The 15,836-nt window shown below is 39.9% G+C and overlaps 1 protein-coding gene across 1 annotated transcript in view; it reads left to right on the top strand.

Annotated features, from left to right (window-relative positions):
• Positions 1 to 14,708, top strand: part of TMPO (thymopoietin) — a 23,560-nt gene extending 8,852 nt beyond the window's left edge. The window contains exons 2-4 of the mRNA XM_017893967.1: positions 6,703 to 6,829; positions 10,451 to 10,609; positions 11,901 to 14,708. Of these exons, the coding sequence (XP_017749456.1) occupies positions 6,703 to 6,829; positions 10,451 to 10,609; positions 11,901 to 13,423 (1,809 nt within the window). The 3' untranslated portion in view covers positions 13,424 to 14,708. The remainder of the gene's footprint in view (positions 1 to 6,702; positions 6,830 to 10,450; positions 10,610 to 11,900) is intronic.
• The last annotated feature ends 1,128 nt before the right edge of the window (positions 14,709 to 15,836 follow it).

Below are 15,836 nucleotides of genomic sequence, written 5' to 3'. Positions count from 1 at the left end.
TATGGGGAATATTTTAATTAAAAAAGAAATTTTCATTTCAGCCTCTACCATAGTCTCTTGGATTCACTTGGTGTAATGTGACAAAACTTTGCATGTTAAAAGTTTTGCTTTTATTTTGTTTTCTTATTTCTAAGCTTTTATGTGTCTTGCTACCAATATTTTATGTGTTGAAGTTATCTAGATTGTGGACACAAAAGAAACATGTACAGAGTTGGCCGTCTGCCTTTTGTTCTAAGAGGCAGAACATGAAGGTGTAGCTATTTGGATCTAGTGGAGCATAATATTCTTGAATGATCTGGTCTGGTGAATTATGAGTGTGTATTTGAGATGGAGTCTTGCTCTGTCATCTAGGCTGGAGTGCAGTGGCGTGATCTCGGCTCACTGCAACCTCTGCCTCCCGGGTTCAAGTGATTCTCCTGCCTCAGCCTCCTGAGTAGCTGGGATTACAGGCGTGCACCACAACGCCTAGCTAATTTTTGTGTTTTTGGTAGAGACGGTTTCACCACGTTGGTCAGGCTGGTCTCAAACTCCTTTCTGACTTTGTGATCTGCCTTCCTTAGCCTCCTAAAGTGCTGGGATTACAGGCATAAGACACCGTGCCCATCTGTGTGGTGTGATCGTAGCTCACTGCAGCCTCGAACTCCTGGGCTCAAGCCTCCGAAATAGCTGGGACTACAGGTGTATGCCACCATGCCTGACTAATTTTTAAAATTTTTATAGAGATAGTCTCACTATGTTGACCAGCCTGATCTTGAACTCCTGGCCTCGAGGGATCCTCTCGCTTAGGCCTCCCAAAGCGTTGGGATTGTAGGTGTGAGCTACTGCTCCTGGCCAAATTACGAATTATCAATAGGAAATATTTGAAGACTTGGAAAAGAACAATAAAAAGTATGCTACCAATAGGAAATGTTAATTAAATCACAAATTGACCACCACTGTATAATAAGGTGTTAAGTTTACAGACTTGTGAATCATAGAGTTATAGATTCAAATTCCAGGTCTGCCCCTTATTCATATGACACTGAACAGTGTCTTAATCTAAGATCCTCTATTTTCACCTGAAATAGAGGAATAATCTAATAGCTACTTAATCAGATTGAGGAGTACATGCCGTTGCATATGTGAAGTGTCTAGTGCTTAGTAATTAATACCTATTACAAGAAATGATTTCTGAATTTTTGTCTTTAACGTTAGGGCAATACAATGCAAAGTTACTAAAATACAATTTCAGGAAACAAGGTAGATACGTGAAAGTGACGTGTATATCATAGCATGCAGATTTCCTGAATTAGTGAAGTGCATACTTGAACCTCAGTTTTCTGAGTTGTCAGATGGAGATATTAGTATCTTATTCCATAGATTTTTTGGATTCGGTGAGTTAATGCAAAGACACTTGGAACACAACTCAGTACATGATATATAGTAAGTGCCCGATATAATCTCTTATAATGTTATGGTTCAGCATCTTTATACTAGAGGTAGAGATTAAAGGTATTACAGTAGCTCATAGGTGATATCATAGAACTGTTGGGTTTTAAAGTTGAAAAATACATTAGAGATCATCGGGTGGCGTAGTAGGTACTCACTATTTTTGAGTGAAACTCTTAAGTGATCTACTTAAAGGAACAAAGTTTTCTGGAGGCAGAATTTAATGCAACTAATGCTTCCTTTTTCCTGACTGAAACTGCTAATCATGTGCAGCACACTGCCTCCTAATTTTTTATCCTTATTAAATCTGGGATTTATAAAATGACATCACTTTTCTGGAGCTTTTTTCCTGACAGATTAAAAATCACATGTTTGGCCGTGCATGGTGGCTCACACCTGTAATCCCAAGACTTTGGGAGGCCGAGGCAGGTGGATCACCTGAGGTCAGGAGTTTGAGACCAGCCTGGCCAACGTGGTGAAACCCTGTCTCTTCTAAAAATACAAAAATTAGCCAGGCGTGGTGGTGCGCGCTTGTAATTCCAGCTGCTTGGGAGGCTGAGGCAGGAGAATCACTTGAACCTGGGAGGTGGAGGCCATGCCACTGCACTCTAGCCTGGGCAACAGAGTGAGACTACATCTCAGAAAAAAAAAATCACATTTTGGTTTTCATCTATCTGACTTACCTTGTGTAGATTTGTTGGTCACTTATTTAAGATATGTTTGTTCAGCTAAAGTTTTTCATTATGTTTGAAGGAAATATAAGATAATTGATTTTCTTTCTCTTTTTCATTCGTTCGTTCGTTCATTCTTGCTTGCTTGCTTGCTTGCTTTTCTTGCTTTTCTTTCTTTGTCTGCAAAGTCTGGCCTTACACCCAGGCTGGAGTGCAGTGATGCAATCTTGGCTCACTGCAATCTCCGCCTCCCCAGTTCAAGTGATTCTCCAGCCTCAGCCTCCCAAGTAGCTAGGACTATAGGCGTGTGCCGTCACACCTGACTAATTTTTCTATTTTTATTAGAGATGGGGTTTCACCATGTTGGCCAGGCTGGTTTCAAACTCCTGACCTCAATTGATCCTCCTTCGTCAGCCTCCCAAAGTGGTGGAATTACAGACGTGAGCTGCTGCACCCAACCGAGAATTGGTTTTCTACTTAGATTTGATAGGCCTGCTATTTCTAATAAGAAATGGATTTTCAAAAATAAATTACTTTTTCCTTCCCCGGATTTGACAAAACATTTATTGGGGACTATTCCTATATCAGTCTTCTTAGAAATTGTTAGATGCTTGGAATAAAAATATAAGGATGATAGTGCTCCTGCTTTCTGTTGCTTGTCTCAACGCTGCATCCAGATCACCTGGGCTACACATTGCAAACAGATTCTCTGGCCCTAGGTAAAGAATCAGAAATAGGTAAGACCTTTCCAAAATAGTGGTTAATAGGAGTTAAGATTTTGGGCTGGGTGCTGTGGTTCACGCATGTAATCCCAGCACTTTGGAAGGCTGAGGTGGGCAAATCACGAGCTCAGGAGTTTGAGACCAGCCTGGCCAAAATGATGAAACCCTGTCTCTGCTAAAAGTACAAAAATTATCTGGGCGTGGTGGTGTGCACCTGTAGTCCCAGGTACTCAGGAGGCTGAAGCAGGAGAGTTGCTTGAACCTGGGAGGTGGAAGGTTGCAACGAGGCAAGATGGTGCTACTGCACTCCAGCCTGAGCGACAGAGACTCCACCTTGAAAAAGAAAAAAAAAAGAGTTAAGATTTTTTTTGAGACAAAGTCTTGCTGTATCACTCACGCTGGAGTGCAGTGGCACGATATCGACTCACTGCAACCTCACTTGAACCTCCGCCTCCCAGGTTCAAGCAATTCGCCTGCCTCAGCTTCCCAAGTAGCTGGGATTACAGGCGTGTGCCACCATACCCAGCTAATTTTTGTATTTTTAATAGAGACAGGATTTTGCCATGTTGGCCAGGCTGATCTCGAACTCCTGACCTCAAGTGATCCACCTGCCTTGGTCCCCCAAAGTGCTGGGATTACAGGCATGAGCCACTGCACCTGGCCCAAAGAGATTTCTTGAAAACCTCTCAGGCAGGTTTGAAAAGTTGGAATTTCGCCGGACGCGGTGGCTCAAGCCTGTAATCCCAGCACTTTGGGAGGCCGAGACGGGCGCATCACGAGGTCAGGAGATCGAAACCATCCTGGCTAACACGGTGAAACCCCGTCTCTACTAAAACTACAAAAAACTAGCCGGGCGAGGTGGCGGCGCCTGTAGTCCCAACTACCCGGGAGGCTGAGGCAGGAGAATGGCGTGAACCCGGGAGGCGGAGCTTGCAGTGAGCTGAGATCCGGCCACAGCACTCCAGCCTGGGTGACAGAGCGAGACTCCATCTCAAAAAAAAAAAAAGTTCGAATTTCCTCTATGTTTTATTGATAGTAAGTTGAACATTCTCATGGTAGTGGGGATTGTGTACAAATAATTTGAACGTGATTGATTGTTTTCCCATGTTTTATTTTATTTTATTTTATTATTATTTTTTTTTCTGAGACGGAGTCTCGCTCTGTCGCCCAGGCTGGAGTGCAGTGGCCGGATCTCAGCTCACTGCAAGCTCCGCCTCCCAGGTTTACGCCATTCTCTCGCCTCAGCCTCCCAAGTAGCTGGGACTACAGGCGCCCGCCATCTCGCCCGGCTAATTTTTTTGTATTTTTTTAGTAGAGACGGGGTTTCACCGTGTTAGCCAGGATGGTCTCGATCTCCTGACCTTGTGATCCGCCCGTCTCGGCCTCCCAAAGTGCTGGGATTACAGGCTTGAGCCACCGCGCCCGGCCTTTATTTTTATTTTAAGCATTATTTTAGTTTTTCTCTACTACCTGACTGCACTTTTTGGAAAATTTGAGTAAGTCAGTAACATAGGATTAAGTTTGATTAAATCTTTCTTGAAAGAAGTCTTAGAACTCTTAGACTCTAGGCAACTATTTGGATATTACGGGTGTGGGTTGCTTCCAGATTTGAGCCTGACAGGTCTAGGTCAGTGCAGTGTATGTGAATTAAAGCCTGCTCTCACTGTAACTCTTCAAGTTGACATAATTGTTCTTATGAGCAGCTATCTTTTTGGTGAGGGTTTTTTGGCTTCTGATTATAGAATGATTAGCGATTAGCAGCTTTTTAAAAAGAATTTCTCGTATCTTGCTTTATTTGAAGTATTTCAGGCCAGGCTCCATGGTTCACGCCTGTGATCCTAACACTTTGGGAGGCTGAGGCAGGCATAACATTTGAGGTCAGGAGTTAAAGACCAGTCTGGCCAACATGCTGAAACCCATCTCTACTCAAAATACAAAAGTTAGCCAGGCATGGTGGTGTACACCTGTAATCCCAGCTACTCAGGAGGCTGAGGCACTTGGACCTGGGATGCGGAGGTTGCGGTGAGCCAAGATTGCGCCACTGCACTCCAGCTTGGATAAGAGTAAGACATGGTCTCAAAAAAAAAAAAATTTTGAGCCTGACAATTCGAGGTCAGAACATTTTTATTTTTAAAAACAGGAATTCCAGTACGTAGCCAAATAATGCCTGATTTTTTTTCCCCTAATATGGTTGGAAAGTGAACATTCCATACAACTTGATAATTTTAGCCTTTTCGTAAAATTGACTTTGATGTTGCCATTGTTTAGCCGTTTTTTTTGTTCGGCACTCTGATGTTTTTTTCTGTGATCACTGAGGCGTTTGTCAGGCTGTTTGCCACAGTCTTAAAAGGTATCCATTCTTTTGCTTCCTTTTATTTGTTCAACCTTGGAAATTTATAATTTTCCAGTAAATATTGCCTTTGTATAAATTAATTTTAAAACTTTTAAATTTTCCCTCAAAGTTTGTTTCAAGTTATTTTGACTATTTTTAGTAAACTAGTGGTACAGAAGTTAATCTGGTGACTAAACTGTGTCAAAGGTGATAATGTAACCATGAAGTCTGTCAGATTTCCTTCCTAAGTCATAAACTAGCTACTAAAAAAGCTATGTTACAAGGAGTTTACAGTCCTGTCTCCTATCCTTGGGGTGGAAATTGATTCCAGGACCCAGCCATGGATATCAAACTCGGGATGCTTTAGTAAGTCCCTTAATATAAAGTGGTGTAGTAACCTACATACATCCTCCCTTATTCTTCAGATCGTCTCTAGATTACTTATAACGCCTAACACAATGTAAGTGCTATGTAAATAATTGTTATACTGTATTTTATTTGTATTTTATTGCTGTATTGTCATTTTTTTCCCCGAGTATTTTGATCTGTGGTTGGTTGAATTCACAAATGTAGAATCCAACTGTATTCATTTGGGAGAATGGAGAGCCAACTGTATTCATTTGGCCTTCTTAAGTTCTCATATGCTATTTAAAGAAAATCATTTCTGTATATATATCCAAGTGTAAGCCTGTATGGTAAATTCTTAAACTTTCCTGGATTAATTTAAACTTTGAAGGATTATCAAAAAGTTAGTAAGTAGCATTCGTGATCATTTAGATGAAAATTTTTAAGCCCAGTCTGGCTTTACTTTCCAAGTTTCATGCTGATCTGTTTCCCTTGCCATTGGGGTATATGCTTTAAGAAATGAAATACAATTTTTGGTTATTTAGGCTATGTGCAGTGGCTTACACCTGTAATCCTAACACTTGTGGGAGGCTAAGGTGACCTGATCACTTGAGTCCAGGAGTTTGAGACCAGCCTGGGCAACATGGCAAAAGCCCCATCTCTACAAAAGAAAAAACCATACAAAAAGCTAGGGGTGGTGGTGCGCACCTGTAATCCCAGCTATTTGGGGGACTGAGGTGGGAGGATCACTTCGGCCTGGGGGGTGGGGGTTGCAGTGAGCGGAGATAGTGCCACTGTACTCCAGTCCGGGTAACAGAGCTAGACCCTGTATCATTTAAAAAAAAAAAAAAAAAGAAGGGTTCTTTAAAAGAAAGTGTTAGCCAGAGTCAGTTTTACTTTTATTTGTTCTTTTGCATTTTTGATGCTATTACTACCTCTTTTAGATAGTCCAAAATGGACTATTTTAACAACAATGTCTTTAAAATTTAAGTTACTTGCTTGGCTGTGCGGTTTGTATGATTACAGTTCAGCTTAGAAAATGTTCTCCAATAATGAGTTGCTCTTAATTTAATCAAATTGCTAAGGCCTAATAGTACTATAAACCAACTTGGTGGTGAGTTTGCATGTTTATGTTATACAGATTATTATCTAGTAAGTGAACACTTTAATTCATATAGAAATGATTACTGGACTTTGTTTACAGAAAGCCACAAAAAAAACTGATAAACCCAGACAAGATGATAAAGATGATCTAGATGTAACAGAGCTCACTAATGAAGATCTTTTGGATCAGCTTGTGAAATACGGAGTGAATCCTGGTCCTATTGTAGGTAAGTGGATAAAATTTCAAATACAGTATCTTTTCTCTGAAGCAGGACCCCAAATTATTTTCTCCTTTTGCTTAGCAGTTAGTTTAGGTTCTAAGGACTGGTTTGTCATTAATCATTTGTATCAGCAGAACCTGTGTTTCTTTGACTCTAAATGAGTGAAATAAAATGAGAGGATTGAATTAGATAATCTCCAAAATTACCTCTGTTGTTGAGATTGTTTTATACAGTGCTTGTATCATACTTCTTTTTGTTTTGTTTTTTGGTTTTTTGGGACGTAGTCTTGGTCTGTCACCCAGGCTGTGGAGTTCAGTGGCACAATCTCGGCTCCCTGTAAGCTCTGCCTCCCGGGTTCACGCCATTCTCCTGCCTCAGCCTCCTGAGGAGCTGGGACTACAGGCGCCCACTGCCACGCCCGGCTAATTTTTTGTATTTTTCAGTAGAGACAGGGTTTCACCGTGTTAGCCAGGATGGTCTCCATCTCCTGACCTCGTGATCTGCCCGCCTCGGCCTCCCAAAGTGCTGGGATTACAGGCATGAGCCACCGTACCCGGCCACTTATATCGTACTTCTGCTGAGATATGGGTCTTATATGACAATTGAGGAAAATCTGAGGTAACATAGCTGGGCAGAATTGCCCAAATAAATGAGTTAGTGGCCGGGTACAGTAGCTTATGCCTGTAATCCCAATACTTTGGGAGGCCAAGGTGGGAGGATTGCTTGTGCCCAGGAGTTCAAGACCAGCATGAGCATCGTAGGGAGATCTATCTCTGCAGAAAATTTTAAAATTAGCAGGGTGTGGTGTCACAAGTCTGTTGTTCCAGCTACTTAGGAGGCTGAGGCAGGAGGATTGCTTGAGGTGGTAGGGGGGTCAAGGTTGCAGTGAGCCATGATGGCTACTGTACTTTGACCAGAGGCAGTGGAGCAAGACCCTGTCTCAAAAAAATAAATAAATAAAGGAAAAAAGAAAAAGTGAGTTAGTGACAGACTTCTTAATGAGGTTATTAAATTCCTAGCATAGTACCTTTTTTTTTTTTTGAGACAGGGTTCCGCTCTTGTCGCCCAGGCTAGAGTGCAATGGCATGATCTTGGCTCACTGCAACCTCTGCTTCCCAGGTTCAAGCAGTTCTCTAGCCTCAGCTTCCCGAATAGCCATGATTGCAGGTACCCACCACCACGCCCGGCTAATTTTTATATTTTTAGTAGCGATGGGGTTTCGCCATGTTGGCCAGGCTGGTCTCAAACTCCTGACCTCAGGTGATCCGCCCACCTCAGGCTCCCAAAGTGTTGGGATTACAGGCGTGAGCCACTGCGCCCAGCCCCTTTTTCATGTATCATTAAAAGTACCCTTTTGAAAGTCCTGTCTTGATTGGAATTGAATAATTATACCCTTAAAAAACAAAAACCTGGAACTAAATACACTGATTTCCATTGTTGGATTACTTTTAGGTGATGAAGATTTTGCAGTGTTGATTATGCCTTAGTTTTAAAACTCAGGATGAGAAAATTCCATTTTGATGGGTTTTTTTTTTTTTGAGATAAGGTCTTGCTCTGTCGCCCATACTAGAGTGTAGTGGCGCAGTCGTGGCTTACTGCAGCCTCAACCTCCTGGGCTCAAGCAGTCCCACTTCAGCCTCTCAAGTAGCTGGGAACACAGGCACATGCCACCATTCCTGGCTAATTTTTGTATTTTTTGTAGGGATGGGGTCACACTATATTGCCTAGGCTAGTCTTGAACTCCTGGGCTCAAGTAGTCCTGCCACCTAGGCCTCCCTGAGTCCTAGGATTACAGGCATGAGCCACTGCATCTGGTCTTGATCTTCTCAGTTACATAAAATTGTGGACACTAGAGATTTGGTAGGCTTTGCTATAGGTATAGTTGCAAATAAGGATTTAGAATATTTTGTTTTAATGTATAAGATGCTTCCAAATAATCATAAGCTTATTCATATACAATTACCAACAGATATATAACACTTCTAAAAAATTTTTTTGTTTAAAGTTCTAAAAGGCCTGGGCATGGTAGTTCATGCCTGTAATCCCAACATTTAGGGAGGCCAAGGTGGTGGAATTGCTTGAGCTCAGGAGTTGAAGAGCAGCCAGAGCAACATAGTGAACCTTGTCTCTATTTTTAAAAAAATTAGCCAGGCATGGTGGTGCACATTTGTAGTCCCAGCTACTCAGGAAGCAAAGGTGGGAGGATTGCTTGAGCCTACAAGTTGAAGGTTGCAATGAGCTATGATCGCACCACTGCACTGCAGCCTGGGCAACAGAGCAAGACCTTGTCTTGGAAAAAAAAAAAAGAAATTCCAAAAGGGAGACACTGAAAAATGTGTGTTATAATATCAGCCTACATTAAATTATATGTTGATATATGACCTGTTCATCTTAAAGCTATTTATATAACACTTCTGGACACATGTTGCTTTTAAAAATATCCATTGTCATTTTGCTCATCTTACAGAAGTTAAGTAAAGATACAGTTAGTGTAAGACAAAATCTACTTTGGTTTTAAAGTGTCACTGATGTTCAAATGTGTTAAGAATTTGTAATCAGTTTTGCTTTGTGATACGTGTTTTCCATAAAAGGTCATTTTAACTGCAAAGTTGTTATATTTAAATCTGATTTATAGAACTTTTCTTTTCCCCATAACTGAATACAGGCATATTAATGCCTTAGAGTTGTGGAAGTTTAATCATAATTATTTTTCATAGAGGTACAATCCGCTTATATGTGATTTTTCTATGTTGGCAAGTACTATTACGTGGTAGTAGAGAAAATACACAAGTGCAAGACTTCAGTCAAAAATAGTCATACATGGGTTTTCAGTAGATGGTCTACAGTAAGGCCTATATTAATCTACTGTGTATTTCATGCTATTAAAAGAAATGTCGTTTCCCAAAAAAACACCTATTATAAAAACAGTGCATTATATAGTTCTGTGGAGTACAGTGGTGTGATATCAGCTCATTGCAGCCTCTACCTCCTGGGTTCAAGCAATTCTCCTGCCTCAGCCTCCTGAGTGGCTGAGATTACAGGCGCCCACCACCAGGCCCAGCTTATTTTTTGTATTTTTGGTGGAGATGGGGTTTCACCATGTTAGACAGTCTTGTCTTGAACTGCTGACCTCAGGTGATCCACCTGCCTTGGCCTCTGGAATAGCTGGGATTACAGGCATCAGCCACCATGTCTGTCCTTTTGTTTGTTTGTTTGAGACGGTGTCTCACTTCCTCGCTGGACAGTGGTGTGATCTTGGCTCACTGCAACCTCTGCCTCCCAATTTCAAGTGATTCTCCTGTCTCAGCCTCCCAAATAGCTGGGATCACAGGCATGTGCCACCACTCCCGGCTAATTTTTGCATTTTTAGTGGAGATGCAGTTTCACTATGTTGGCCAGGCTGGTCTCGAACTCCTGACCTCAAGTGATGCACCCGCCTCGGCCTCCCAAAGTGGTGTGTTTACAGTCATGAGCCACTATGTCCGGCCACATTATATAGTATTTTTAAGAACTTGAGTTTAGAAAAAGAAAGAGTGAAAATAGCTTAAAATGTTGCTGAATATAGTGTCTGAGCTGCACCCTAAATGAAACAATACAAGTACTAAAGCAAGTTCTGCCTTAATCCAGGAACAACCAGGAAGCTGTATGAGAAAAAGCTTTTGAAACTGAGGGAACAAGGAACAGAATCAAGATCTTCTACTCCTCTGCCAACAATTTCTTCTTCAGCAGAAAATACAAGGCAGAATGGAAGTAATGATTCTGACAGATATAGTGACAATGAAGAAGGTAAAATTTTAAATGATGTGTTAATCAAATGTATGTAATTTTTTCACACTCAAAATACAGTGACCATGAAGAAAGTAAAATTTAAAACAATATTGGCAAGATATACAAATTTTATTCATGTCATTAGAGTAATTCTGTAATTTGATTTAAATACTTTTTATTGAAAATTATAAGAAGCAACATAGTACAAATTTGTAATTTTCTGTCACCTGAAATTGCAAGCTAACTTTGTCTTTTTTGCTTCAAACCCATTTTTCTGAGAGAATAAAGTATTACAAGTAAAGGCAAAGTTCCTTGTACTTATCTGTACCTGTCACCTCCACAGAAGTAACTACTAATTCAATGCCCATCTTTCAAGTTTGTTTTTATATTTCACATACACATCTGTTTAATACATGGTATTATTTTATACTTTGAGAATACAAAATTTATATAAACAATATGCTAAATTTTATCACTTGCTTTTTCTTACTCCTTTATTTTTGAAATCTAATCCGATTAGTTACATATCTGTTTATTCCTCATAATACATAGTAGCATTTAAATATGGCATATTTTCTCTATTCTCTATTGATAGGCATTTAAATTGTTTACAGTTTTTGTTCACCTGACCTGAAGGCAACTTTAAAGCAAATATTTTGACTACATTTTTAGTAGACTAGATAGTATCTTAAAATTTGATCATGATGGCCGGGCGCGGTGGCTCAAGCCTGTAATCCCAGCACTTTGGGAGGCCAAGACGGGCGGATCACGAGGTCAGGAGATCGAAACCATCCTGGCTAACACGGTGAAACCCCGTCTCTACTAAAAAAATACAAAAAAACTAGCCGGGCGAGGTGGCGGGCGCCTGTAGTCCCAGCTACTCCGGAGGCTGAGGAAGGAGAATGGTGTGAACCCGGGAGGCGGAGCTTGCAGTGAGCTGAGATCCGGCCACTGCCCTCCAGCCTGGGGACAGAGGGGGACTCCATCTCAAAAAAAAAAAAAAAAAAATTTGATCATGATGTTTAAATATTTTTTGAGGATAGGACGTGAAATAAATGTCCTTTAAAATTGTAAGTACAACTTGATTTTGTAAACTTTTAATTCATATGACTTGTGGTTATTTATTTTGATCCAAATTGTTTATATCTCAATAAGCTGTGTCTACCAGGGCAAATCTGGCAGATCAGTTCAGAATATGAAATTATAGAGTCTTTTCCTTTGACAGCACTATTTTTAGCAAAGAGGCAAAGAATAAAATCAGCTCAAACACAGGTAATGCTTAAACTTCCTGCCTCTTTTGCCTCTACAGGAAAGAAGAAAGAACACAAGAAAGTGAAGTCCACTAGGGATTTTGTTCCTTTTTCTGAACTTGGAACTACTGCCTCTGGTGGTGGATTTTTTCAGGGTATTTCTTTTCCTGAAATCTCCACCCATCCTCCTTTGGGCAGTACTGAACTACAGTCAGCTAAGAAAGTACATACTTCTAAGGGAGACCTACCTAGGGAGCCTCTTGTTGCCACAAACTTGCCTGGCAGGGGACAATTGCAGAAGTTAGCCTCTGAAAGGAATTTGTTTATTTCATGCAAGTCTAGCCATAATAGGTGTTTAGAGAAAAGTTCTTCGTCATCTTCTCAGCCTGAACACAGTGCCATGTTGGTCTCTGCTGCAGCTTCTCCTTCACTGATTAAAGAAACCACCACTGCTTGCTATAAAGACATAGTAGAAAATATTTGCGGTAGAGAAAAAAGTGGAATTCAACTGTTATGTCCTGAGAGGTCCCATATTTCAGATCAGTCGCCTCTCTCCAGTAAAAGGAAAACACTAGAAGAGTCTGAGAGCTCAAAACTAATTTCTCCGCCACTTGCCCAGGCAATCAGAGATTATGTCAATTCTCTGTTGGTCCAGGGTGGGACAGGTAGTTTGCCTGGAACTTCTAACTCTACACCCCCACTGGATGTAGAAAACATACAGAAGAGAATTGATCAATCTAAGTTTCAAGAAACTGAGTTCCTGTCTCCTCCACGAAAAGTCCCTAGACTGAGTGAGAAGTCAGTGGAGGAAAGGGATTCAGGTTCCTTTGTGGCATTTCAGAACATACCTGGATCCGAACTTTTGCCGTCTTCTTTTGCCAAAACTGTTGTCTCTCATTCACTCACTACCTTAGGTCTAGAAGTGTCTAAGCAGTCACAGCATGATAAAATAGATGCCTCAGAACTATCTTTTCCCTTCCATGAATCTATTTTAAAAGTAATTGAAGAAGAATGGCAGCAAGTTGACAGGCAGCTGCCTTCACTGGCATGCAGATATCCAGTTTCTTCCAGGGAGGCAACACAGATATTATCAGTTCCAAAAGTAGATGATGAAATCCTAGGGTTTATTTCTGAAGCCACTCCACCAGCAGGTATTCAAGCAACCTCCACTGAGTCTTACCATAAACAGTTAGACTTAGCACTCTGTAGAGCATATGAAGCCGCAGCATCAGCATTGCAGATTGCAACCCACACTGCCTTTGTTGCTAAGGCTATGCAGGCAGACATTAGTCAAGCTGCACAGATTCTTAGCTCAGATCCTAGTCGTACCCATCAAGCACTTGGGATTCTGAGCAAAACATATGATGCAGCCTCATATATTTGTGAAGCTGCATTTGATGAAGTGAAGATGGCTGCCCATACTATGGGAAATTCCACTGTAGGTCGTCGATACCTCTGGCTGAAAGATTGCAAAATTAATTTAACTTCTAAGAATAAGCTGGCTTCCACTCCCTTTAAAGGTGGAACATTATTTGGAGGAGAAGTATGCAAAGTAATTAAAAAGTGTGGAAATAAACACTAGTAAAATTAAGAACAAAAAGACACCTATCTTTATTTCAAACTTTTATGCCAACATTTTCTTTTCTGTTAAGGTTGTTTTAGTTTCCAGATAGGGCTAATTACAAAATGTTAAGCTTCTACCCATCAAATTACAGTATAAAAATAATTGCCTGTGTAGAACTACTTTTCTTTTTTAAAGATTTGCATAGGTAGGAAACCTGGTACAAACAATTTAAAGCTTTCTAGATCACATATTAGTCTCCAAATTGTTTTCTATTTCCTGCTTTACGTATGCTTTTACAATTCTCCAAAACTAAGAAAATTCTAATTAGGATATAAGGAGTCTTTACTGTTTAATAGAGTAATATGCATCCTCCTTTATACCTAGGACAGATTTAAACATTTGTTACACATTCAGAACAGTGATTTTGTTCTTTTTGATATTTTTATCTCAGTATCTTTTCACGTTCCATAACTTGTCCATATTTTTGCTCATATTTTCTTACTTTTGTTTTTTACTCATGTCTGCAACAGCAATCGTAAATAGTAGTCTAGATCAATGCAACTCAAACTACCAGTCTACGAGCTGTTACTTATCCACAGGCAAGATAAGCATGCACAATAATTTAAATCTAGAGATACTTTTTAAGTCAATGACAGGATTTATTTTTTAGCAAAATGGTATTAATAGCTAAAGCAATGTATTGATTTACACTCTGATGCAAGTAATTTACCTCTTCATTGACTGGTAGCAACCAATTCATGGACCAGTACCATGGACCACACTTTGAGAAACACTTCTTTGGATAATAGATATCCTGGGATAGTGCATGTTCACCATCTATTTTGTCAGATAATGGGGCTTTTTAAAAAATACTACCTTGCTTTCATGATATATTGTATTTTGTGGAAAGTTAAGTTTAACAATATAGAGTCTAAAAGCAAATTTAATTTGTTTAAAGCCGTAAGAAATTATACTATATCCCAGTATCTGTGTGTCTGTATAAAGCAGTGTATTATCATCTTTTCATTTCTATGATTGTAAGATAAGAGTAACTGCAGAGGTATTGTGGAAAATAGTAGCCTTAAGCATAATAAAATATGGTCTCTTGGGTACTCCCTCTGGCCATTACCACATTCTTAGATTATACATGTCCCTCTTTGCAACTTTCTGAGAGTAATTTTATTTGTTGTCTTCTGAAATGTACATGTATACATGTACCTATTGAGTGCTGTGTGATTTTTAAAAATGTATTACTGTAGAATGCTTCTGCAAATTCAATAAAAGTTGTTAAATTTGAACAGTGTTGTGTGGTCTCCAGAAACATGTTGTTATGTGTGCTTTATTCTTGGAGTTGCAACAAGTTAAACATTTGTATATGAACACCCCTTTTCCATTTCATCATTGAAACTCACTCTGACATTTCCGTGGTATGATTGAAAATACTCTGATTATTGTATGGTTTTTCTTCTGTTTGAGGACCATGTTTTTATTGACTGTTGGAATCTAAATTTATAAGAGGAATTGATCTGTAACCAGATACCTTATTTAATTGATTTCTTCTCCACTACTGATGGTTTTTTTACTTTGTGCTTTCTAGTTCTTAAATTGCTGGGGGTTGTATCAAACGTAGATATATTGATAGGTCCATTGATAGAAGTGTTGGGAGATAGACTTGAAATCTTAGTCCTAAATATTGAACTGTTTAAACTAACATGATAAAAATCACTATTCTTTTTTGGGAAACCTGCAACTATTAAATAGATTCTGGACTAACTAATATTAACAATGGAAAGTTAGCAAGACATATATAGATGTCTTGACCACTTTTTTGCACAGGTTCATCATAGAGTTCATGTAAAACTTTAGAATTGACTTCCTTTCTGTCTCTTTGATAAGAAAGTAATCTAACTTAAATTTTTGGTAGTAGAAGTTTTAGAAGTAATAACTGACTAATTTTGCTATACCATGATAAATGTCTACAAAAAGGAGGAATTTTTTTTTTTTTTTTTTTTTTTTTGAGAGGAAGTCTCGCTCTTATCCACAAAGCTGGAGTGCAATGGCGTGATCTCGGCTCGCTGCAACCTCCCCCTCCCGGGTTCAAGCGATTCTCCTGCCTCAGCCTCCCGAGTAACTGGGATTACAGGTGCCTGCCACCACGCCTGGCTAATGTTTATATTTTTAGTAGAAACGGGGTTTCACCATGTTGGCCAGGATGGTCTTGAGCTCCTGACCTCAGGCGATCCGCCGGCCTCAGCCTTCCAAAGTGCTGGGATTACAAGCGTTAGCCACCACGCCGGGCCAGGGATGTTAACTAAAATCAGTCTTTTCAAAACCTAGATTTTCAAATGATAATGAATTTAAGACTAGGAGACTGGAATATTGAAGCCTATTAAAAAATACATATCCTTGCATTGTTAGGTTAATAATAACT

This window comes from Rhinopithecus bieti, unplaced genomic scaffold, assembly GCF_001698545.2.
Source record: "Rhinopithecus bieti isolate Rb0 unplaced genomic scaffold, ASM169854v2 scaffold_23405, whole genome shotgun sequence".
Lineage (NCBI taxonomy): Eukaryota > Metazoa > Chordata > Mammalia > Primates > Cercopithecidae > Rhinopithecus > Rhinopithecus bieti.
Note: the sequence above shows the minus strand (reverse complement) of the source record. Positions and strands in the feature narration are given on the sequence as shown.